The following is a 17975-nucleotide window of genomic DNA, read 5'->3' on the forward strand; positions in this document are numbered from 1 at the left end:
ACCACGCCCAGCCTGGGGTTATTTTTTCTTAAATGTTTGGAAGAATTTATTAGGCCATTAAACCTTCTCTGTATAGAGAGCCTATTAATTATAGATTTTGTGGAGTTTTAGTATGTTCTGGAACTATTCTGATTTTGTTTCTTGTCAGTTTCAATAAGTCCTTTTTTCTTTTTTTGAGACGGAGTCTTGCTCTGTCACCCAGGCTGGAGTGCAGTGGCGTGATCTCGGCCCACTGCAAGCTCTGCCTCCTGGGTTCATGCTATTCTCCTGCCTCAGCCTCCCGAGTAGCTGGGATTACACGTGCCCACCACCATGCCCGGCTAATTTTTTTTGTATTTTTAGTAGAGACGGGGTTTCACCATGTTAGCCAGGATGGTCTTGATCTCCTAACCTCAGGTGATCCACCCGCCTTGGCCTCCCAAAGTGTTGGGATTACAGGTGTGAGCCACTGCGCCTGGCCTAGATAAGTCCTTTTTTTTTTTGAGACGGAGTTTTGCTCTTGTTGCCCAGGCTGGAGTGCAATGGTGCGATCTTGGCTCACCGCAATCTCCGCCTCCCAGGTTCAAGCAATTCTCCTGCCTCAGCCTCCCGAGTAGCTGGGATTACAGGCATGCACCACCACGCTTGGCTAATTTTGTATTTTTAGTAGAGACGGGGTTTCCTCCATGTTGAGGCTGGTCTCGACCTCAGTCTGGTCTGACCTCAGGTGATCCACCCGCCTCGGCCTCCCAAAGTGCTGGGATTACAGGCGTGAGCCACTGCACCTGGCCAGATAAGTATTTTTTTTCAAGGAAATTTCTTTTCTAAATTTACAAAAACTGGCATAAAATTGTTTGTATTAATTTCTCATAATATAGCAGGTGTGGTGGCTCCTGCTTATTATTACAGCATTTTGGGAGGCTGAGGTGGGAGAATCACTTGAGCTCAGAAGGTGGAGGCTGCAGTGAGTTATGATCGCACCACTGCACTCCAGCCTGGGGGACAGAGTAAGACCTTGTCTCAAAAACATAAAAACAAAACTACAAACCTCTCATAATAGTTTTTATTTCTGTAGGATCTTTAGCGATGCCCCTTGTTTCATTCTTAATATTGTTATTTGTACCTTCTGTTTTGTCCTTCGTCTTTCTAGAAGTTTAATCATCCTTTTCAAAGAGCCATCCTCCTCTCCTCCTCCCCTACCCCCTCCTCCCCCTCCTCTTCCTTCTTCCCCTTCTCTTTTCCCACCACTCCTTTTCCTACTGTCCCTCCTCATTGCAGCACTGGGGAGTGAGGCTGAGGCCCTGCAGCCAGGTGGGCCTTCTCTGTGTTCCCATTGTTTCCAGTGGAGGGCTGGGTCTACCCCAGCCCCCAGCCCAGTAGCCTGGACATAGCAGACACTTGTCTCTGTAGGCTGAGTTGAGCTGAATTTGCAGCGAGCCCAGCCTTCACTTCTCCACTGTTACCTCGGATCCGCCGTCTGAGCAGCCCACTGCGTCTGTGATGGGTGCTGTGCCCCCCCATGGCCTCACGCTTAGCTGTCTACACCTTGTTGGCACTGGTCATCAGCCAGCCGCAGGATGCCTCTTTTTCTTTTCTAAAATCTCAGTCTTCTTTCCCCTTCAACCGCTCATGGGTTTTGGTCAGCAGCTGGCGTCTTGTGCACTCTGTGCTCCCTGGATGTGTGTTCTAGGCCTGGGGCTGCCAGTGATGGCCATCAGCTCAGCTCAGCTCTGTCTATACCATTCGTTTCTGTTGGAAAAACCCGAACCAGTAGGTATTGGATGGCAGCTGCTCACGGCAGCCTGTGCTGCCCCACCTGGGACAGCTGTGTCCTGTTGGTGTGGAGCCACAGGGGTCCCTGTGCAGTGGCCCCCCCCCCCTCCCCCGCCCAGGCCCTCACATACACCACTGCCTGGTAGGACTCTGCCTGTCCCTTGAGGGGGCTTTCTTACAATCTTGTCTGGGTCTTTCCGTTATTTCTGCTTAATATAATTACTAGTTCAACTTTCCCATGAGAGTTTTTGGAGGAGGTGTCTCACTGTTGTCAGGGTCGGCCCCGCCTGCCTCTCAGGTGTGTGTGATTTCAGGTGATTACGTTTTTGAAGAAGAAGGACAAGTTCATCAGCCTGGTGTTGAAGCACATCGGCACCTCAGCGCTTATGGACCTGCTGCTGCGCCTGGTCAGCTGTGTGGAGCCAGCCGGGCTCCGGCAGGACGTCCTGCACGTGAGTCCGGGAGTCCCCCCCGTTCCCGAGGGCAGGGGTGCTGCAGGAAGCCAGCTGGTTAAGTGCAGGAGCTCAGAGCACCAGGGCGCCCGGCCCCCATCTCTCCACCTAGTGTGCATTTCTCCGTGGGGCTGTTAGGGGTTCTTGTCAAGGATTGTGGCCTGTACCTTTTCCACTGTCCCGACTTAACTCGCTCAGAAGCACAGAGCAGAGAGGTCCCTTCTCCCCGCAGTCTCCAGCCTCCTGCTCTGTGAAGAGGCCGAAATGGACTTTCCTCGCCTGCCTCCTTTTCCCCTGCCAGCGCCCACCCCCGTGGCTTAGAGCAGGAGGTCAGTGAGGTGCTAGCCCTGCATCCAGGCCTGTGCCTGCCAGGAGAGCCCCGGTGGACAGCAGTTCCCTGCAGAGCCCCGTTGTTTACCCTGGAGTGTGGATGCGTCTGTTCTGATGTTTAGTCAGTGAGAACAGGTGCTACAGTTCCCGAAAAGAGGAGGATGCCCCCCAGAGAAGCCCAGGAAATCCGTGCTGACAAACTTCTGCTCACTGTTCGGCCAGCTTTGTTTGTGGTGAGGTTTAAAATAGAGTAGAGTAAACCCTGAGGCCCTCTGCCTGTTTCCCAGCTCCTGGAATCAGGACTCATCCGACGGCCACTCTCACTCATAGGTTAGTAATGCTTCCTCAGGGAGCAGCTTCTCACCAGGAATGTCTGACCGCCACCAGCCTTTACACAGTGGACACAGGATCAGTACTAGCTGTGGTCATAGCCGTTAGTGGGAAGCCTGCAGAACTGTACGTCAGGCAGCCTTTTAGCTGCTTTACTTGATTCACTTCACGAAGTAGCCACGGGGGGACAGCTCATCCCATTTTTGGATAAGGAATTTAGGCACAGGGCGCAGCAGTGTGGTGCGGTAGCCAGGTATGGCCCAGGCCTGCCAGACCCCGACACTCACACTGGGCCCCCGTTGCCCTTGAGCTTTACCCCACAGTGTTCGTGTAGCCTCTCCAGGGTGGAGTTACTCTTCCTCAACCTGGGAAGGCCCCAGTGCTGCAGGGAACAGCTGAGGCTTCTCTGGCTTCAGCATCCAGCGGGGCTCCTGAGCTATAGCTTGTGTGGCTCATTTGCACCCTGGTCCTTAAGAGAGAAGTCCTGAAGACAGAGCTTACATACGCACCATTAGGACAGAGGGATGGTGGTCACCCTTTATCATCTTTTGAGCCACTCCCAGAACCTCCCAGAACTCAGTCATTGTGTGTTATGTGTGTTCTTTCTGGGTCTGGGGTGTGTCAGGCAAAGAGTCTATATTCTAGAAAACGGGTGCAGTGCTGCACCAAAGGGGAAAGTTTCCTGTTGTTTACTTAGACTTGAGCAGCGACACTGAAAGGCCTCTTTTTCTCTTTCAGTGGCTGAATGAAGAGAAGGTCATCCAGAGGCTTGTGGAGTTGATCCACCCGAGCCAGGATGAAGATGTGAGTGTGCTGCTTACCGAGCTTCGTGCATCAGTCCAGGCCTGTGCTGCCAGGTCACCCACTGCTGCGGGCCAGGGGGCGAGGGAGGGCAAGTCATCCCTTTCCTAAGATGAGGATCGGTTAGGTACTTTTCTTTCTTTAATCAAGCACTGACTTCTAGGCTGGATTTTTTTTTTTCTTTTTTTTTGAGATGGAGTTTCGCTCTTGTTGCCCGGGCTGGAGTGCAGTGGTGCAATCTCGGCTCACCACAACCTCCGCCTCTTGGGTTCAAGCAATTCTCCTGCTCACCCAGTCGGGTGAGCCACCACACCCAGCCTCTAGGCTGTTTTCTTCTTGTTGTTGTTGTTGTTTAAATAGAGATGAGGTCTCACTACATTGCTCAGGCTGGTCTCAAAAACCTGGCCTCAAGTGATCCTCCTACCTCAGCCTCCTAAAGTGCTGCGGTTACAGGAGTGAGCCACCATGCCTGGCCTACGCTTTTTTTTCTTAACTGAAAAATAATCTATGTGTATTATAAAAATAGGACAGGCGCGGTGGCTCATGCCTGTAATCCCAGCACTTTGGGAGGCTGAGGCGGGCCGATCACTTGAGGTCAGGAGTTTTGAGACCAGCCTGGCCAACGTGGCGAAACCCTGTCTCTACTAAAAATTAGCGAAGTGTGGTGTCAGGTGCCTGTAATCCCAGCCACTCAGGAAGCTGAGGCACAAGAATCACTTGAACCCAGGAAGGGGAGCTTGCAGTGAGCCGAGATCACACCACTGTGCTCCAGCCTGGGCGACAGTGAGATTCTGTCTCAACAAACAAGCAAACCAAAGAACAATTCTAATAGAATTGTGTCAGTCGTCTGTGACCGAATAGCAAATTACCCTGAAATGTAGTTGCTTATGGCAAGTATTTTTACCTGTAGCAGTATCAGTTTCTGTGGATCAGGCGTCTGAATGTGGCTTAGTGGCTCTTCTGTTGAGTCTCACAAAATACAGTCATCTCAGAGCTCCACTGGGGTAGAGGCCAGCTCCATGGTCACAGATGGCTTGGCAGCATCCAGTTCCTCAGGGCTGTGGGCCGAGGCCGCCCTCAGCATTGCACCACATGGGCGTCTCCACAGGGCAGCACACAACGTGGAGCTGAGCTTTCCCCTCACTCTTAATGTATTTGGCTCTTTAGACCTGGGTGGCTGGGTCCAGCCCACACTAAAAGAGATGGGGGCTATAAAGGCATGAACTCCAGGACGGGATTGCTAGGGGCCCCCTAGAAGCCACCCACCCTGGAAGCACCTAAGGTGACAATGGGGCTCCCTGTGGTGATCCCTGTTGAGAGTTTGGGGTATATCCCAGTAGGCCTTTTCCTAGCATTACACATACCGATCTATACATACAACCACGTGTCCTTGGCAGATTGGAAAACAGTGGTGCTGACGCGTGTCTGAGGCCTTCACCGCTGCCTGGCCAACCACCCTACTTTGTTCTCCATCAGCCCACAGGGCTGATCAGACAGACAGGAGAGGCCACGTTGGCGTCTGTAGGAAACAAGGAGGCTGCCCTGCCTGATGTTGGCGTCTGTAGGAAGCAAGGAGGCCGCCCTGCCTGAGAACCGGAGCCCACCCATGCATGTGGGTGTTGTGGGCTGATGGCCTGTCCTGGGTCCCAAAGGCAGACCTGAGAGCTAATCTGGCTGCTTTCTTTTCTCCCTAAAATACTCCTGTGAGTGTTTGCTTTCCCTCAGTCTTCCCACAGCATGTGAACCAATGCTGCAGGGAGTCAGGGGTTGTTTCTCTCTTAATCACATTTGTCTTACCTACAGAACAGCCCTACATTGTCAGCAGGGGCACGTTCCCATCACGGATTGCGTGTTAATGTTTCCCTAGAAAAGTTGAGTCCTCTGTTTTCTTGGTAGCAACTTCCCTATTTTCATTAGCTTACAGGACTCATTCTGAATAATAGCAGCTACTTATTACCACATTTAAAATATAGTGTCAGTAACATGGCCACATATTCAGCATATTTCAAAACGTGGATCACAGGTATAGCCCAGTATCTGCATTGCATATCTGACCATTATTAGCCCTGTTTTGAATTCCTGAAGATAGTTCAATGCAGCTTTAAAAAAAAGAAAAATCTAACCAGATCTACATTTTGACGACAGAAAAGGCAGACACAGGCTTCTTTGAAATGAAGCTGTTGTCTGGAATCTTTCTTTGTAGGAAACTGGTTTAGAGAAAGTCCCACATCTTTTTTTTTTTTCTTTTTTTTTTGAGATGGAGTCTCGCTCTGTCACCCAGGCTGGAGTGCAGTGGTGCGATCTTGGCTCACTGCAAGCTCCTTCTCCCAGGTTCAAGCCATTCTCCTGCCCTCAGCCTCCCGAGTAGCTGGGACTACAGACACCCGCCACCACGCCCGGCTAATTTTTTGTATTTTTAGTAGAGACGGGGTTTCACCGTGTTAGCCAGGATGGTCTTGATCTCCTGACCTGATGATCTGCCTGCCTCGGCCTCCCAAAGTGCTAGGATTACAGGCCTGAGCCATTGTGCCTGGCCAAAAGTCCCACATCTTAAAAAAAAAAAAAAAAAAAGTATTTGAACATCACGATGGTATTGAACAACAACGAAAGTCTAGCGTCTGCCAGAGAAGCAGCAGGACTTGTGCCCTGTGTGCCCAGCAGGGCTGGTCCTGCTGTTTCTTCTCCACACTGAGGGACTCTGTGTTTCCCTTGTCTTTTCAGAGGCAGTCAAATGCTTCTCAGACTCTCTGTGACATAGTTAGGCTGGGCAGAGACCAGGGCAGTCAGCTGCAAGAGGCTCTGGAGCCAGACCCGCTCCTCACAGCGCTGGAGTCGTGAGTGCTGGTGGGCCGTGGTGCTGGTGGGCCTCCCTTTCTGGGTCATGGGGACGTCTCTGAGCCTTGCTCTGAGCACCAGGATATGTTGCCACCTCCTCTGATTCACATTCGAATGAACCCCAGGTTCAGAGCCCATGTTAACTTGGGGCCTGTTTCCAGAGGGAGGGGTCTCCAGAGGAGTCACCTGGTGGGTCTAGAGAGTGGGCCAGCAGCAGCAGGAGTGTCCTGAGAACCCTGGCGCCTTGCCTTGAGCCTGAGCAGGTTGAGGGTTTTGCTGGGGTCCTCCACGGGGAGGAAGGAGCATCCTTGCATCCTTTGTGTGTGTGTCTGCTCTGCCAGGCAGTGACCTCTGTGTGTGTCCAGCAGGCAGGACTGTGTGGAGCAGCTTCTGAAGAACATGTTTGATGGAGACCGGACGGAGAGCTGCCTCGTCAGTGGGACTCAGGTGTTACTCACCTTGCTGGAAACCAGGCGGGTTGGGTGAGTCTCTCTCACGAGGAGAAATCGTGTAGAGCTGAACTTGACGCCTCAGTGATATGGCAGCCCACACGAGCAGTCTGGATTATGTCATTTGTGGTTTTAATTTTTGATTATGCAAGTAACAGCATGGATAGATTCCCCTTGTTGAAGGCTTGACTTTATGGCTGTGGCCAAGTCCCCTTAGACCCTCATCATCACTGGTGCTCCCTCTCCAGCCTGAAGCTGCTCGTCATGACCAGTTGGCGATGCATTTGTCGATGTGTGTGGAACAGGTGTGGTTGGCAGGTTTTCCCCAAGGACTGTTCCGACAAGTCCCCACAGCTCCCATGTGTGTTTGTGTGTGTGTTGCAGGGTTTCCACTCTGATGCACGGTTACATATATATGTGTTTATCTCCCATGCAGACTGGCCCTCACAGGGCAGGGGTGTGACATTCACCGCTGTCTCCCATGCCCTGTGCACCCACGGGTCAGCACTGCCTGCTGAGCGTCATGCTGAGCACTTTTTTCCCAGGCGACTGTCCTCCATTGCCCTTTCTCATTCATCAGGTGTCATTTCTGCACCCACTGTGCACTAACACGGGCCCGAGGAGACAGAGAACTGAGACACAGCCCCTCCCCTTTAATTGCTCCCAGTCTGGCACAGGAGGCCCGTCTGTGGACAGCGAGGGTGATGCAGAGTGGCGAGTGCAGTAGACATGCACCCAGTGTCTCAGGGCTCACAAGAAGGGACCCACATGGGGCTGGTGGGTGGAGCCTCGCAGTCAGGGACATTTTCCCTGAGAGGCCGCATCTGGTCAGACACAGCTCCTGGGATGAGGCAGTGAGGGGGTCCCAGTGTGGACACAAGCATGGGGCAGTATGTGGCAGAGGAGAGTGGAGCTTGCTTGGAGGTGCTCCTTTGCTGTGACCCCACATCGCTGTCCTCAGGTGCAGCTGTCGGAGGCTGCTGAGGCACGACAGTGAATGGGCAGAGACAGAGGAGTCAGCAGCAGAAGAGTGAGTTCGGGTGAAAGTCGAGTTTGTTTGAGGATACAGGTGCTGGAGACCCTTCTCTGACCCCCAGTAGAAATTTCAGGAAGTGTTTGAAACTGTTTCTCTGGATCATAGTGTGGCCTAGTCCTTCCCTCAAGTCATAGAAGGCTGGGCACTGCCAGAGCCGTTCAAGCAGTTGGAACTCCAAGGAGGATGCCCATGAGGCGCAAATGGAAAGACAGCCGAGTGGAGTCTGTGAGGGAGGCATTGGCACAAGGGGGTGTGGTTGGCCCGCCAGGTGCCCAGGAGATCCTATAGGGTGTGTCCCGAAAGGGCCACATCAGTGTCCTCTGGGCACTTCCCCTCCTGGCCTCACCCTGGCCCTTGAACCCCATCTCTGGATTCAGGTTCCCCACATGCCGGCAGGAACCTGATGTCTCAGGACGTTTCCGTCGTCTCCGTTCCATCACAGGCTGGGACGATGTCTAACTCTCCCAAGGTGGCCGTAGCTCCCTTATTTCCACGTTCTGGGGAGAACATAATTCAGCCCCCAACACTGATAGCCTGTGCTTTTTTAAAGTGAAAGAAAAAGGAACAATGAGAAAATGATAAGAAATTGACTTAACCTTGATAGTGAGGTTGTTAGGACTCTCTTTCTCTCTCTCTCTCTCTGTCTCTGGTAGTACCTAATACGTATTTGTTAGTTTATTAACCAGAAGTAGTGTTATAATGTTACCGTTTTCTCTAGTTAGGCAACTGGAATATTGATATTTTAATCTTCATAAACCCAGGAAAGCTGAGCCACTTCTGAGGCCCAAGCTTAACCCTGCATGTGATAGAGGGGACTGTGTAAAAATCAGGAAAACAGAGAGAAGCCAGCTGTTTCTCTTAGATTATTGTGATTATTATTCTTCTTCTTTTCAGACAGTGTCTTGCTCTGTCGCCCATGTGGGAGTACAGCGGCACGATCATATCTCAGCGTGGCCTCAGAGCCCTGCCCTCAAGTGATCCTCCCACCTGTCCCCCCAAAGTGCTGGGATTATAGGTGTGAGCCACTGCACCTGGCTCTCTGATTTTTAAAATTATTGTGCATATTACTTTTAAAAACATATGATTATGTATTACTTTGACAACTGGAAAGAGTGTTTAAATAAATATCTCAGAAGACTTGCTTGAAAACACCACAGAGGGTAGGCGCAGTGGCTCACGCTTGTAATCCCAGCACTTTGGGAGGCCAAGGCGGGCGGATCACCTGAGGTCAGGTGATCGAGACCAGCCTGGCCAACATGGCAAAATCCTGTCTCTACTAAAAATACAAAAAGGAGGCTGAGACAGGAGAATCGCTTGAACCCAGGAGGTGGAGGTTGCAGTGAGCTAAGATCGCACCGTCGCACTCCAGCCTGGGTGACAGAGCGAGACTCTGGCTCAAAAAAAATAAAAATAAATAAAAATAAAAGTCGACACAGGAACAGTGAAAGAGACAGGGATAGCAGTGAAGGTTTTAAAAGCGGGACAGAGCAGGACCTCTCACTGGTGCTAGGGCCAGTGAGTCCTGTGTTGTGTCACTTGCCCTGCCTCCATATTCTCGGATGTCGCAAGCAAGCATCTGCCTGAAGGTCTTTAGTACCTTTCTCTTCTGCCTGTACCAGTCACCAGATCACATGTGGAGACGTTGGGTAGCTGCACTGCTCTAGGATTTCTTTTTGGGAAAGTTAAAAGGGCTCTTTCTGGAAGAAGAGGATGCACTGAGTTGCTGGTGAGGTTGGACAGGGCCCTGGTGTCCCCGGTCTCCATCTGCTTTCCTCATCCACAGGACAGAGGGCTTGGTGGACTCCTTTTCTCAGGGACTGGAAAGGTCATACGCTGTCAGCAGCAGCGTACTACACGGCATCGAGCCTCGGCTGAAGGACTTCCACCAGCTCCTGCTCAACCCGCCCAAGGTAAATGGCCGTGGCGACTGCTGAGTGCCTTTGGAGGCGTCGCAGGAGAGGTTGATTTGCAGGGAGGAGAATCCACAGCTTGTCCCATAGGTAGCAGAGTGTGGAGTGAATGTGTTCTAAGACGGCCATTCCCACACCCCCACTTGAGAAGCACCGGGCAGGTGCCAAAACACATTTTCAGGACTGCCCCTCCCAGATCTGCAAATGCTCATCTCTGCCTCTGCAAATGACCCCGAGGTCACCATAAGCCTGGCCTCCAAGTTGGGGGCACCTAGCTAAGGGGTGCTCGGCTCCTGAGAGGGGACCAGGGGGTGGCAGGGGAGGCCCTTTGCCCTGCTCAGCAGCATGTTGAGGGGGGTGAGGCACACAAAGGCTCCTCCTGGTTCAGACCGCCAGCCAGGCAACTCCCCATCCCGTCTCACCCTCCCCAGACACAACCCGACCCCTGCTGCATAGCACCCTCCTGACCTATAGCTCAGTTCCTCTCACTCGCCACCTTGGTAAGATCCATCTGCCCCACTAGCGAGCTCTGTGGGGGCCGAGATTCTGTTTTGTCAGCTGGAGGTTTCAGTGAAGAGAAGGTAGATGCAGTAGGCTGAGTGTGGGGGATCAGAAGAGACCTGCGGTCCATCCGAGGAGGCATTCCCGTCAGTCGCCCCAAAGTGTGTTCATGGGACACTTGTTAACTTGGTGTTCTGAGGTTGTGTCCGCAGAGGGACCCCCATTGGGCATCCTCAGCGAGGCATCGTGCCAAGGGCTCTGGCCTTAGACTGGTACTGCTGGCCCCATCTTGGACATCTCACCCGCTGAGGTGCACGGCTCTCTGGCCCTGCAGGCTCAGACTGGAGTGCCCGTGAACATCCTAGGAGCACTCTCTGAAGCCCTGAGGGGAGCAGCAGGCTCTTCACCCCATTGATGCCTTCATTTCTTCTGGCAGACAGCCCTCCCTGAGGAACCCCCACCACATACCTCGCTACCCCAGGCTGGGTCCCAGCCTGGAGTGATGGGCATGAGCCCAGAGACTCCAGCAGTGGCCTCACTGCTCACAGGGCCTAACTGGATGGTGCCTTCTGTGTTTGCAGAAGAAAGCGATCCTGACCACCATTGGTGTGCTGGAGGAGCCCCTGGGGAATGCCCGTCTGCATGGCGCCCGCCTCATGGCAGCACTGCTGCACACAAACACACCCAGCATCAACCAGGAGCTCTGCCGGCTCAACACTATGGACTTACTGCTGGTAAGTGGGCCCCTCAGCCAGCCCCGCATGTCTGTGAGTGTGCCGGGCATGGCCTGTGGACTTGTCAGGAGCAGCAGAGCAGGGCCCCAGCATTTGGACAAAGCTCTGCCACGGGGAGGTTCCAGTCCCAAGTCCCAAGGCTGGACTACAGGTCTCTGGCGGGGCACAGAGCAGCAGTGGGGTGTGTCTCAGCTGCAGGCTCATGGGAAGTGACGAGTCTACTGTAGAATTGCCCTGAAAGCAGAAGGCGGATTTCTAACCCGGTTTGATGGAATGGAGTGACACGTCTACCTCCTTTCTCATGTTCTGACTGAACAACATAGAACTTACACGGTGGTTATTAGGTATAAAATGGCTAAAAGAGAAGCTCCTGTCGTCCACAGTAGAAGGTCAACCTGGCAGTTTTTGTCAAAGCCAGCGGGCAGTGCTTCTCCATCCTGCAGACGGCTTGCATGACGCTCCAGGTGGCTGAGGAGAGGAAGGGGCAGGCGGTGCTGGCAAGTAGTGCCAGTGAGCAGCCCTGGCTGTGGGTGGCGGGCTCCTCTGCGGAGAGCATGAGGCTGCTCCCCTGAGAACGAAGGGCACTGCCCTAGTGGGTCCTGTTGGCAGACGCGGCCCCCCTCTTCTGCCTGGCTCTGGGGCTCTGCTGGAATCTCCCTGCAATCTTAGTCCCAGAACTGGGCTCGAAGTGCTGTCTGGCTCACAGTTCTGTCAGCGTGTGGAAGGTCTGTCCGCGTGTGGAAGGTCCGTCCGCGTGTGGAAGGTCTGTCCGCGTGTGGAAGGTCTGTCAGCATGTATGAGTTCTGGGCACTGCTTTGGCTGTGAGATCCCAGTCTGCATCAGGGAAGCAATTACAAAAGAGACCTACTTTCCTTTTCCCTCTTCTTCTTTTTTTTTGAGATGGAGTCTCTCTCTGTCGCCAGGCTGGAGTGCAGTGGCGGGACCTTGGCTCACTGCAATCTCCGACTCCCTGGTTCAAGCGATTTTCTTGCCTCAGCCTCCCCAGTAGCTGAGATTACAGGCACGCGCCACCACGCCCAGCTAATTTTTGTTTGTATTTTTAGTAGAGACGGGGTTTCACCGTGTTGGCCAGGATGGTCTCAAACTCCTGACCTCGTGATCCACCCGCCTTGGCCTCCCAAAGTGCTGGGATTACAGGCGTGAGCCACTGCGCCCAGCCCCTTTTCCCTCTTCAAAAGAATTCTGTCTTCCACTTTCTTCCTCTCTTTTATATTTACTGTGGTAAAATATCATAACATAAACTTGGCTGTTTTAACTATTTTAAGGTGTGTCACTCAGTGCATTCACAATCTTGTATAGCCATTACCATTATCCACATCTAGAAGTTTTTCATTTTCCCAAACAGAAACTCTCTCTGTTAAACACTAACTCCCCATTCATTCTCCCTCTCCACAGTCTCTGGCAACCACCATTGTCTTTGTCTCTGAATTTGACTATTCTAGGTACAGTTTATGAGTGGAATCATAAAGTATTATCTTTTTGTGACTGACTTATTTCACTTAGCGCTATGTGCCCAAGGTTCATTCAGTATTGTACTGTATGTCCAAATTTCCTTCCTTTTTAAGGCTGAAAAATTACTGTGTGGGTGGGCCACATTCTGTCCATTCATCCATCCATCAGTGGAGACTTGGGTTGCTTCCAGCCTTGGCTATTGTGAATAACACTGCTGTATATGTGGGTGTAGAAATACCTGTTTGAGTCCTTACTTTCAGTTCTTCTGAAAGTAAGAAGAAGTTCTTCTGGATAAATACCTATGAGGCCAGGTCATGTGACAATTCCATGGTTAAGTTTTGAGGCCAGACCTTTCCACAGTGGCTGCACCATTTTATCTTCCTGTCAACAAAGTCTCCCCTTTCTCCTCATCCTCCCCCTCATCCTGCCGACACTTGTGTTCCTTCTTCTGATGCTCGTCATCTGATGTGCGTGTGGAACGGTGTCTCCGTGTGGCTGATGCTCGTCATCTGATGTGCGTGTGGAACGGTGTCTCCGTGTGGCTGATGCTCGTCATCTGATGTGCGTGTGGAACGGTGTCTCCGTGTGGCTGATGCTCGTCATCTGATGTGCGTGTGGAACGGTGTCTCCGTGTGGCTGATGCTCGTCATCTGATGTGCGTGTGGAACGGTGTCTCCGTGTGGCTGATACTCGTCATCTGATGGGCGTGTGGAACGGTGTCTCCGTGTGGCTGATGCTCGTCATCTGATGTGCGTGTGGAACGGTGTCTCCGTGTGGCTGATGCTCGTCATCTGATGTGCGTGTGGAACGGTGTCTCCGTGTGGCTGATGCTCGTCATCTGATGTGCGTGTGGAACAGTGTCTCCGTGTGACAAGTGATGTCGAGCATCTTCTCGTGCTTTTTGGCCATGTGAATAGCTTCGTTGGAGAAATGTCTATTCAAGTCCTTTGACCATTTTTGAATTGAGTTTTTTGTTTTTTGTTTTTTTTTTTTAGTTTTAGAAGTTCTATATATATTCTGGATATTAATCCTTTATCAGATATATGCAAATATTTTCTTTGGGTTATCTTTTTACATAAAAAATTTTTTTTAGATGTAGGGTCTTGCAGTACAGTGATCATAGCTTCCTGTAACCTTGAACTCCTGGGCTCAAGTGATCCTCCCACCTCAGCCTCCTGAGTAGCTAAGACTGCAGGCATGTGCCACCACATCCAGCTAATTTTTATATTTTTTGTAGAGATGGGGTCTCACTATGTTGATCAGGCTGGCCTTGAACTCCTGACTTCAAGTGATGCTCCGGCCGTGGCCTCCCAAAGTGCTGGAATTATAGGCGTGAGCCACCAGCCACACAGCCTTTACTCCTTGATAATGACCTTTGACACACAAGTTTTAAATTTTGATGAAATCCAATTACCTTTTTTTCTCTGTTGCCTGTGCTTTCGGTGTCATATCCAAAAAAGTCATTGCCAAATCAGTATCATGAAGCTTTTCCTCTATGCTTCCTTCAAAAAGTTGTATGTTTTCTCTCTTATGTTTAGGTCTTTGATCCATTTTGAATTAATTTTTGTATCTGGTGTAAAGTAAGGGTCCAGCTTCATTCTTTTGCATGGGATTATCCAGTTTTCCCAGCACTTGTTGAAAAGACTGTCCTAGGCCGGGCATGGTGGTTCACGCCTGTAAACCCAGTATTTTGGGAGGCCAAGGCAGGCAGATCACCTGAGGTCAGGAGTTTGTGACCAGCCTGGCCAATGTGGCGAAACTCCATCTCTACAAAAAATACAAAAATTAGCCAGGCATGGTGGCGGCGCCTGTAATCCCAGCTACTTGGGAGGCTGAGGCAGGAGAATCACTTGAACCCGGGAGGCGGAGGTTGCAGTGAGCCAAGATCACACCACTGCATTCCAGCCTGGGTGACAGGGCGAGATTCCGTTTCAAAAAAAAAAAACACACCGTCCTTTCCCCCATGAATGGTCTCGGCCTAATTGTTAAAAACCAGCTGGCCGGCCGGGCGCGGTGGCTCATGCCTGTAATCCCAGCACTTTGGGAGGCTGAGGTGGGTGGATCATGAGGTCAGGAGATTGAGACCATCCTGGCCAACATAGTGAAACCCCGTCTCTGCTAAAAATATGAAAAAATTAGCTGGGTGTGGTGGCATGTGCCTGTAGTCCCAGCTACTTGGGAGGCTGAGGCAGGAGAATGGCGTGAACCCGGGAGGTGGAGCTTGCAGTGAGCCGAGATTGTGCCACTGCACTCCAGCCTGGGCAACAGAGCGAGACTCCATCTCAAAAAAAAAAAAAAAACAGCTGGCGATGTGTGCAAAGGTTTCTTTCTGGACTCTCTGTTCTGTTTCGTTGGTTTATATGTCTGTCCTTATGCCAGTGTCGCACTGTTTTGGTGACTGTAGCTTTGTAGTAAGTGATAAGTGTGAGTTTTCCAACTTTGTTCTTTTTCCAGATTGTTTTGGCTATTCAAAGTCGTCCCTTGAGATTCTGTATGAATTTGGGGATGGGTTTTTCAGTGTTTGCAAAAATGCTGTTCAGATTTTGGTAGGGATTGCATTGAATTTATAGATCACTTTGGGTAATACTGTCTTCTTAACAATATTAAGTCTTCAATCCACGAACACAGATGTGTTCCTATTTATTTATTTATTTATTTATTTATATTTTTGAGACAGAATCTCACCCTGTTGCCCAGGCTGGAGTGCAGTGGCGCAATCTCGGCTCACTGCAACCTTTGCCTCCCAGGTTCAAACAAGTCTCCTGCCTCAACCTCATGAGTACCTGGGATTACAGGTGCCCGCCACCACAAAATAATTTTTGTTTTGTTTTTTTTTTTTGAGACCGAGTCTCGCTGTCACCCAGGCTGGAGTGCAGTGGCGCGATCTCGGCTCACTGAAGGCTCCGCCCCCCGGGTTCACGCCATTCTCCTTCCTCAGCCTCCCAAGTAGCTGGGACTACAGGTGCCTGCTACCTCGCGTGGCTAATTTTTTGTATTTTTAGTAGAGACAGGGTTTCACCATGTTAGCCAGGACGGTCTCGATCTCCTGACCTCGTGATCCGCCCACCTCGGCCTCCCAAAGTGCTGGGATTATAGGCGTGAGCCACCACGCCCAGCCAATTTTTATATTTTTAGTAGAAATGGGGTTTCACCATGTTGGCCAGGTTGGTCTCAAACTCCTGACCTCAAGTGATCTGCCCACATTGGCCTCCCAAAGTGCTGGGATTACAGGCATGAGCCACCATGCCTGGCCCCATTTACTTTAAATAGGTCTTTAAATTCTTGTAGCAGTGTTTTGTAGTTTTCGGTGTACAAATCTTTTATCTCCTTGACTTAATTCTTCTGGATGCTGTCATATATAAAATTGTTTTCTTACTTTCCTTTTTGGATTATTCAGTGCTAGTGTATGGAAATGCAGCTGCTTCTTTGTGTGTCAATTTTGTATTCTAGAACTTTGCTGAATTCGTTTATTAGCTCTAGCAATTTATCTGGAATATTTAGAATTTTCTATGTGTAAAATCATATCAGGTCAGGTGTGGTGGCTCATGTTTGTAATCCCAGCACTTTGGGAGGCCTAGACAGGAGGATTGCTTGAACCCAAGAGTTTAAGACCAGCCTGGGCAACATAGTGAGACCTGGTCTCTACAAAATAAATAAGAATAAAAATTAGGCAGGTGTGGTGGCACAGATCTGTAGTCCCAGCTATTCAGGAGACTGAAGAGGGAGGATCACTTGAGTCTGGGAGGTCAGGGCTGCAGAGCCGAGATCACACCACTGTGTGTACTTCAGCCAGGGCAACAGAGCAAGACCCTTGCTCAAAAAAAAAAAAAAAATACATATTCTAAAAAAAAAAAAAAAAAATCATGTCATTTGGGAACAAAGATAATTTTACTTTTGCCTTTACCTTTTGGATGCCTTTTATTTCTTTTTCTTGCCTAATTGCTCTGGCTGGGACTGCTAAGAGAAGACCGAATAGCAGTGGTGAGAGTGGGCATCCTTGCCTCGCTCCTGATCTTAGAGAAGCTTTCAGTCTTTCAGCATTGAATATGTTGTCAGCTATGGGCTTTTCATAGGTGCCTTTATCATACTGAAGATATTTCCTTCTATTCCTAGTTTGAGTGTTCTATCAAGAAAGTATGTTTTTTTTGTTTTTTTTTTTTGAGACAGAGTTTTGCTCTTGTTGCCCAGGCTGGAGTGCAGTGGCATGATCTTGGCTCACTGCAACCTCCGCCTCCTGGGCTCAGGCGATTCTCCTGCCTCAGCCTCCCAAGTAGCTGGGATTACAGGCGTGTGCCACCATGCCTGGCTAATTTTTGTATTTTTAGTAGAAATGGGGTTTCACCATGTTGGCCAGGCTGGTCTTGAACTCCTGACCTCAGGTGATCCACCCTCCTCAGCCTCCCAAAGTGTTGGGATTACAGGCATGAGCCACCACACCTGGCCGTATGTGGAATTTTATCAGATTTTTTTTGTATGAGTTGAGATGATCATTTGGCTTTCGTCCTTTATCCTGTTAATGTGGTGTATTGATTGATTTTCATACATTGATCCATCCTTGCATTTGAGGAGCAAATCCCACTTTATCCTGGTATATAATTCTTTTGATATGATGCTAAGTTTGGTTTGCTAGTATTTTGCATCCATGTTGATAAGGAACATTGGTTTGTAGTTTTCTTTTCTTGTAGTGTCCACATTCGGCTTTGGTATCAAAGGTAATTCTGTCCTCACAGAATGAATTAGAAAGTGTTCTCTCTTAGTTTTTTGGAAGAGCTTGAGAAGGATTAGTGTTAACTCTTCTTTAAATGTTTGGTAGACCTCATCGCCAGGAAAGGAAAAACAAACAACAAAATAAATGTTTGGTAGAATTTACCAGCAAAGCCATCTGGTGCGGGCTTTTTATTGAGAGGCAGGTCTGACTCCATGTTACAGATGAGGTGACACAGGAAAGCCTCCTCCAAGGTCGCTCAAGGCCACATGGGCAGAGAAGGTGAAGCCAGGATTTAGGACTATGTTTCTGTGGAGAACATGAAGCAAATGAGCCTCCTGCCTTTCTCTAGCTCCAACCCCACTGTGTGGAACGAGGGGCCCAAGCTCGAATCCTGGTGTGGAATATACACCCCACCCCATTCCCCTCTCCATACAGTCCTCCTTCTCCATGGAGGCAGAAGAGGGTCTGGGACACAGGCTGCCGTAGCCCTGGAATGTAAGAGACGGCAGTGGGGGGCGAGTGCGTCAGACCTATGTCCCCCTCTCTGTCCTCATCTGGAAGAAGCTACATGGGAGGTGAGAGATGGCAGCTGTCCTTGTTCAGCCACCTCTGTCCCCCAGGGGAGTATCTAGGTGGCCAGAACCTCCTCTGGGCTTCAGCCCAT

At 50.5% G+C, this 17975-nt stretch overlaps 1 protein-coding gene across 51 annotated transcripts in view; it reads left to right on the forward strand.

Moving 5' to 3' along the window:
* The window catches only part of PPP6R2 (protein phosphatase 6 regulatory subunit 2), a 113734-nt gene that overhangs the window by 82140 nt on the left and 13619 nt on the right, over nucleotides 1–17975 (forward strand). For 34 of the 51 annotated variants that reach the window (XM_063807531.1, XM_063807527.1, XM_063807532.1 and 31 more), the window contains 6 exon segments: nucleotides 2067–2204; nucleotides 3603–3668; nucleotides 6387–6499; nucleotides 6869–6982; nucleotides 9769–9895; nucleotides 10978–11130. In XM_063807531.1, the coding sequence (XP_063663601.1) occupies nucleotides 2067–2204; nucleotides 3603–3668; nucleotides 6387–6499; nucleotides 6869–6982; nucleotides 9769–9895; nucleotides 10978–11130 (711 nt within the window). 51 annotated transcript variants of the gene reach the window in all.

The sequence above is a fragment of the Pan troglodytes genome, chromosome 23 (genome assembly GCF_028858775.2).
Source record: "Pan troglodytes isolate AG18354 chromosome 23, NHGRI_mPanTro3-v2.0_pri, whole genome shotgun sequence".
NCBI classification, from domain to species: Eukaryota; Metazoa; Chordata; class Mammalia; order Primates; family Hominidae; genus Pan; species Pan troglodytes.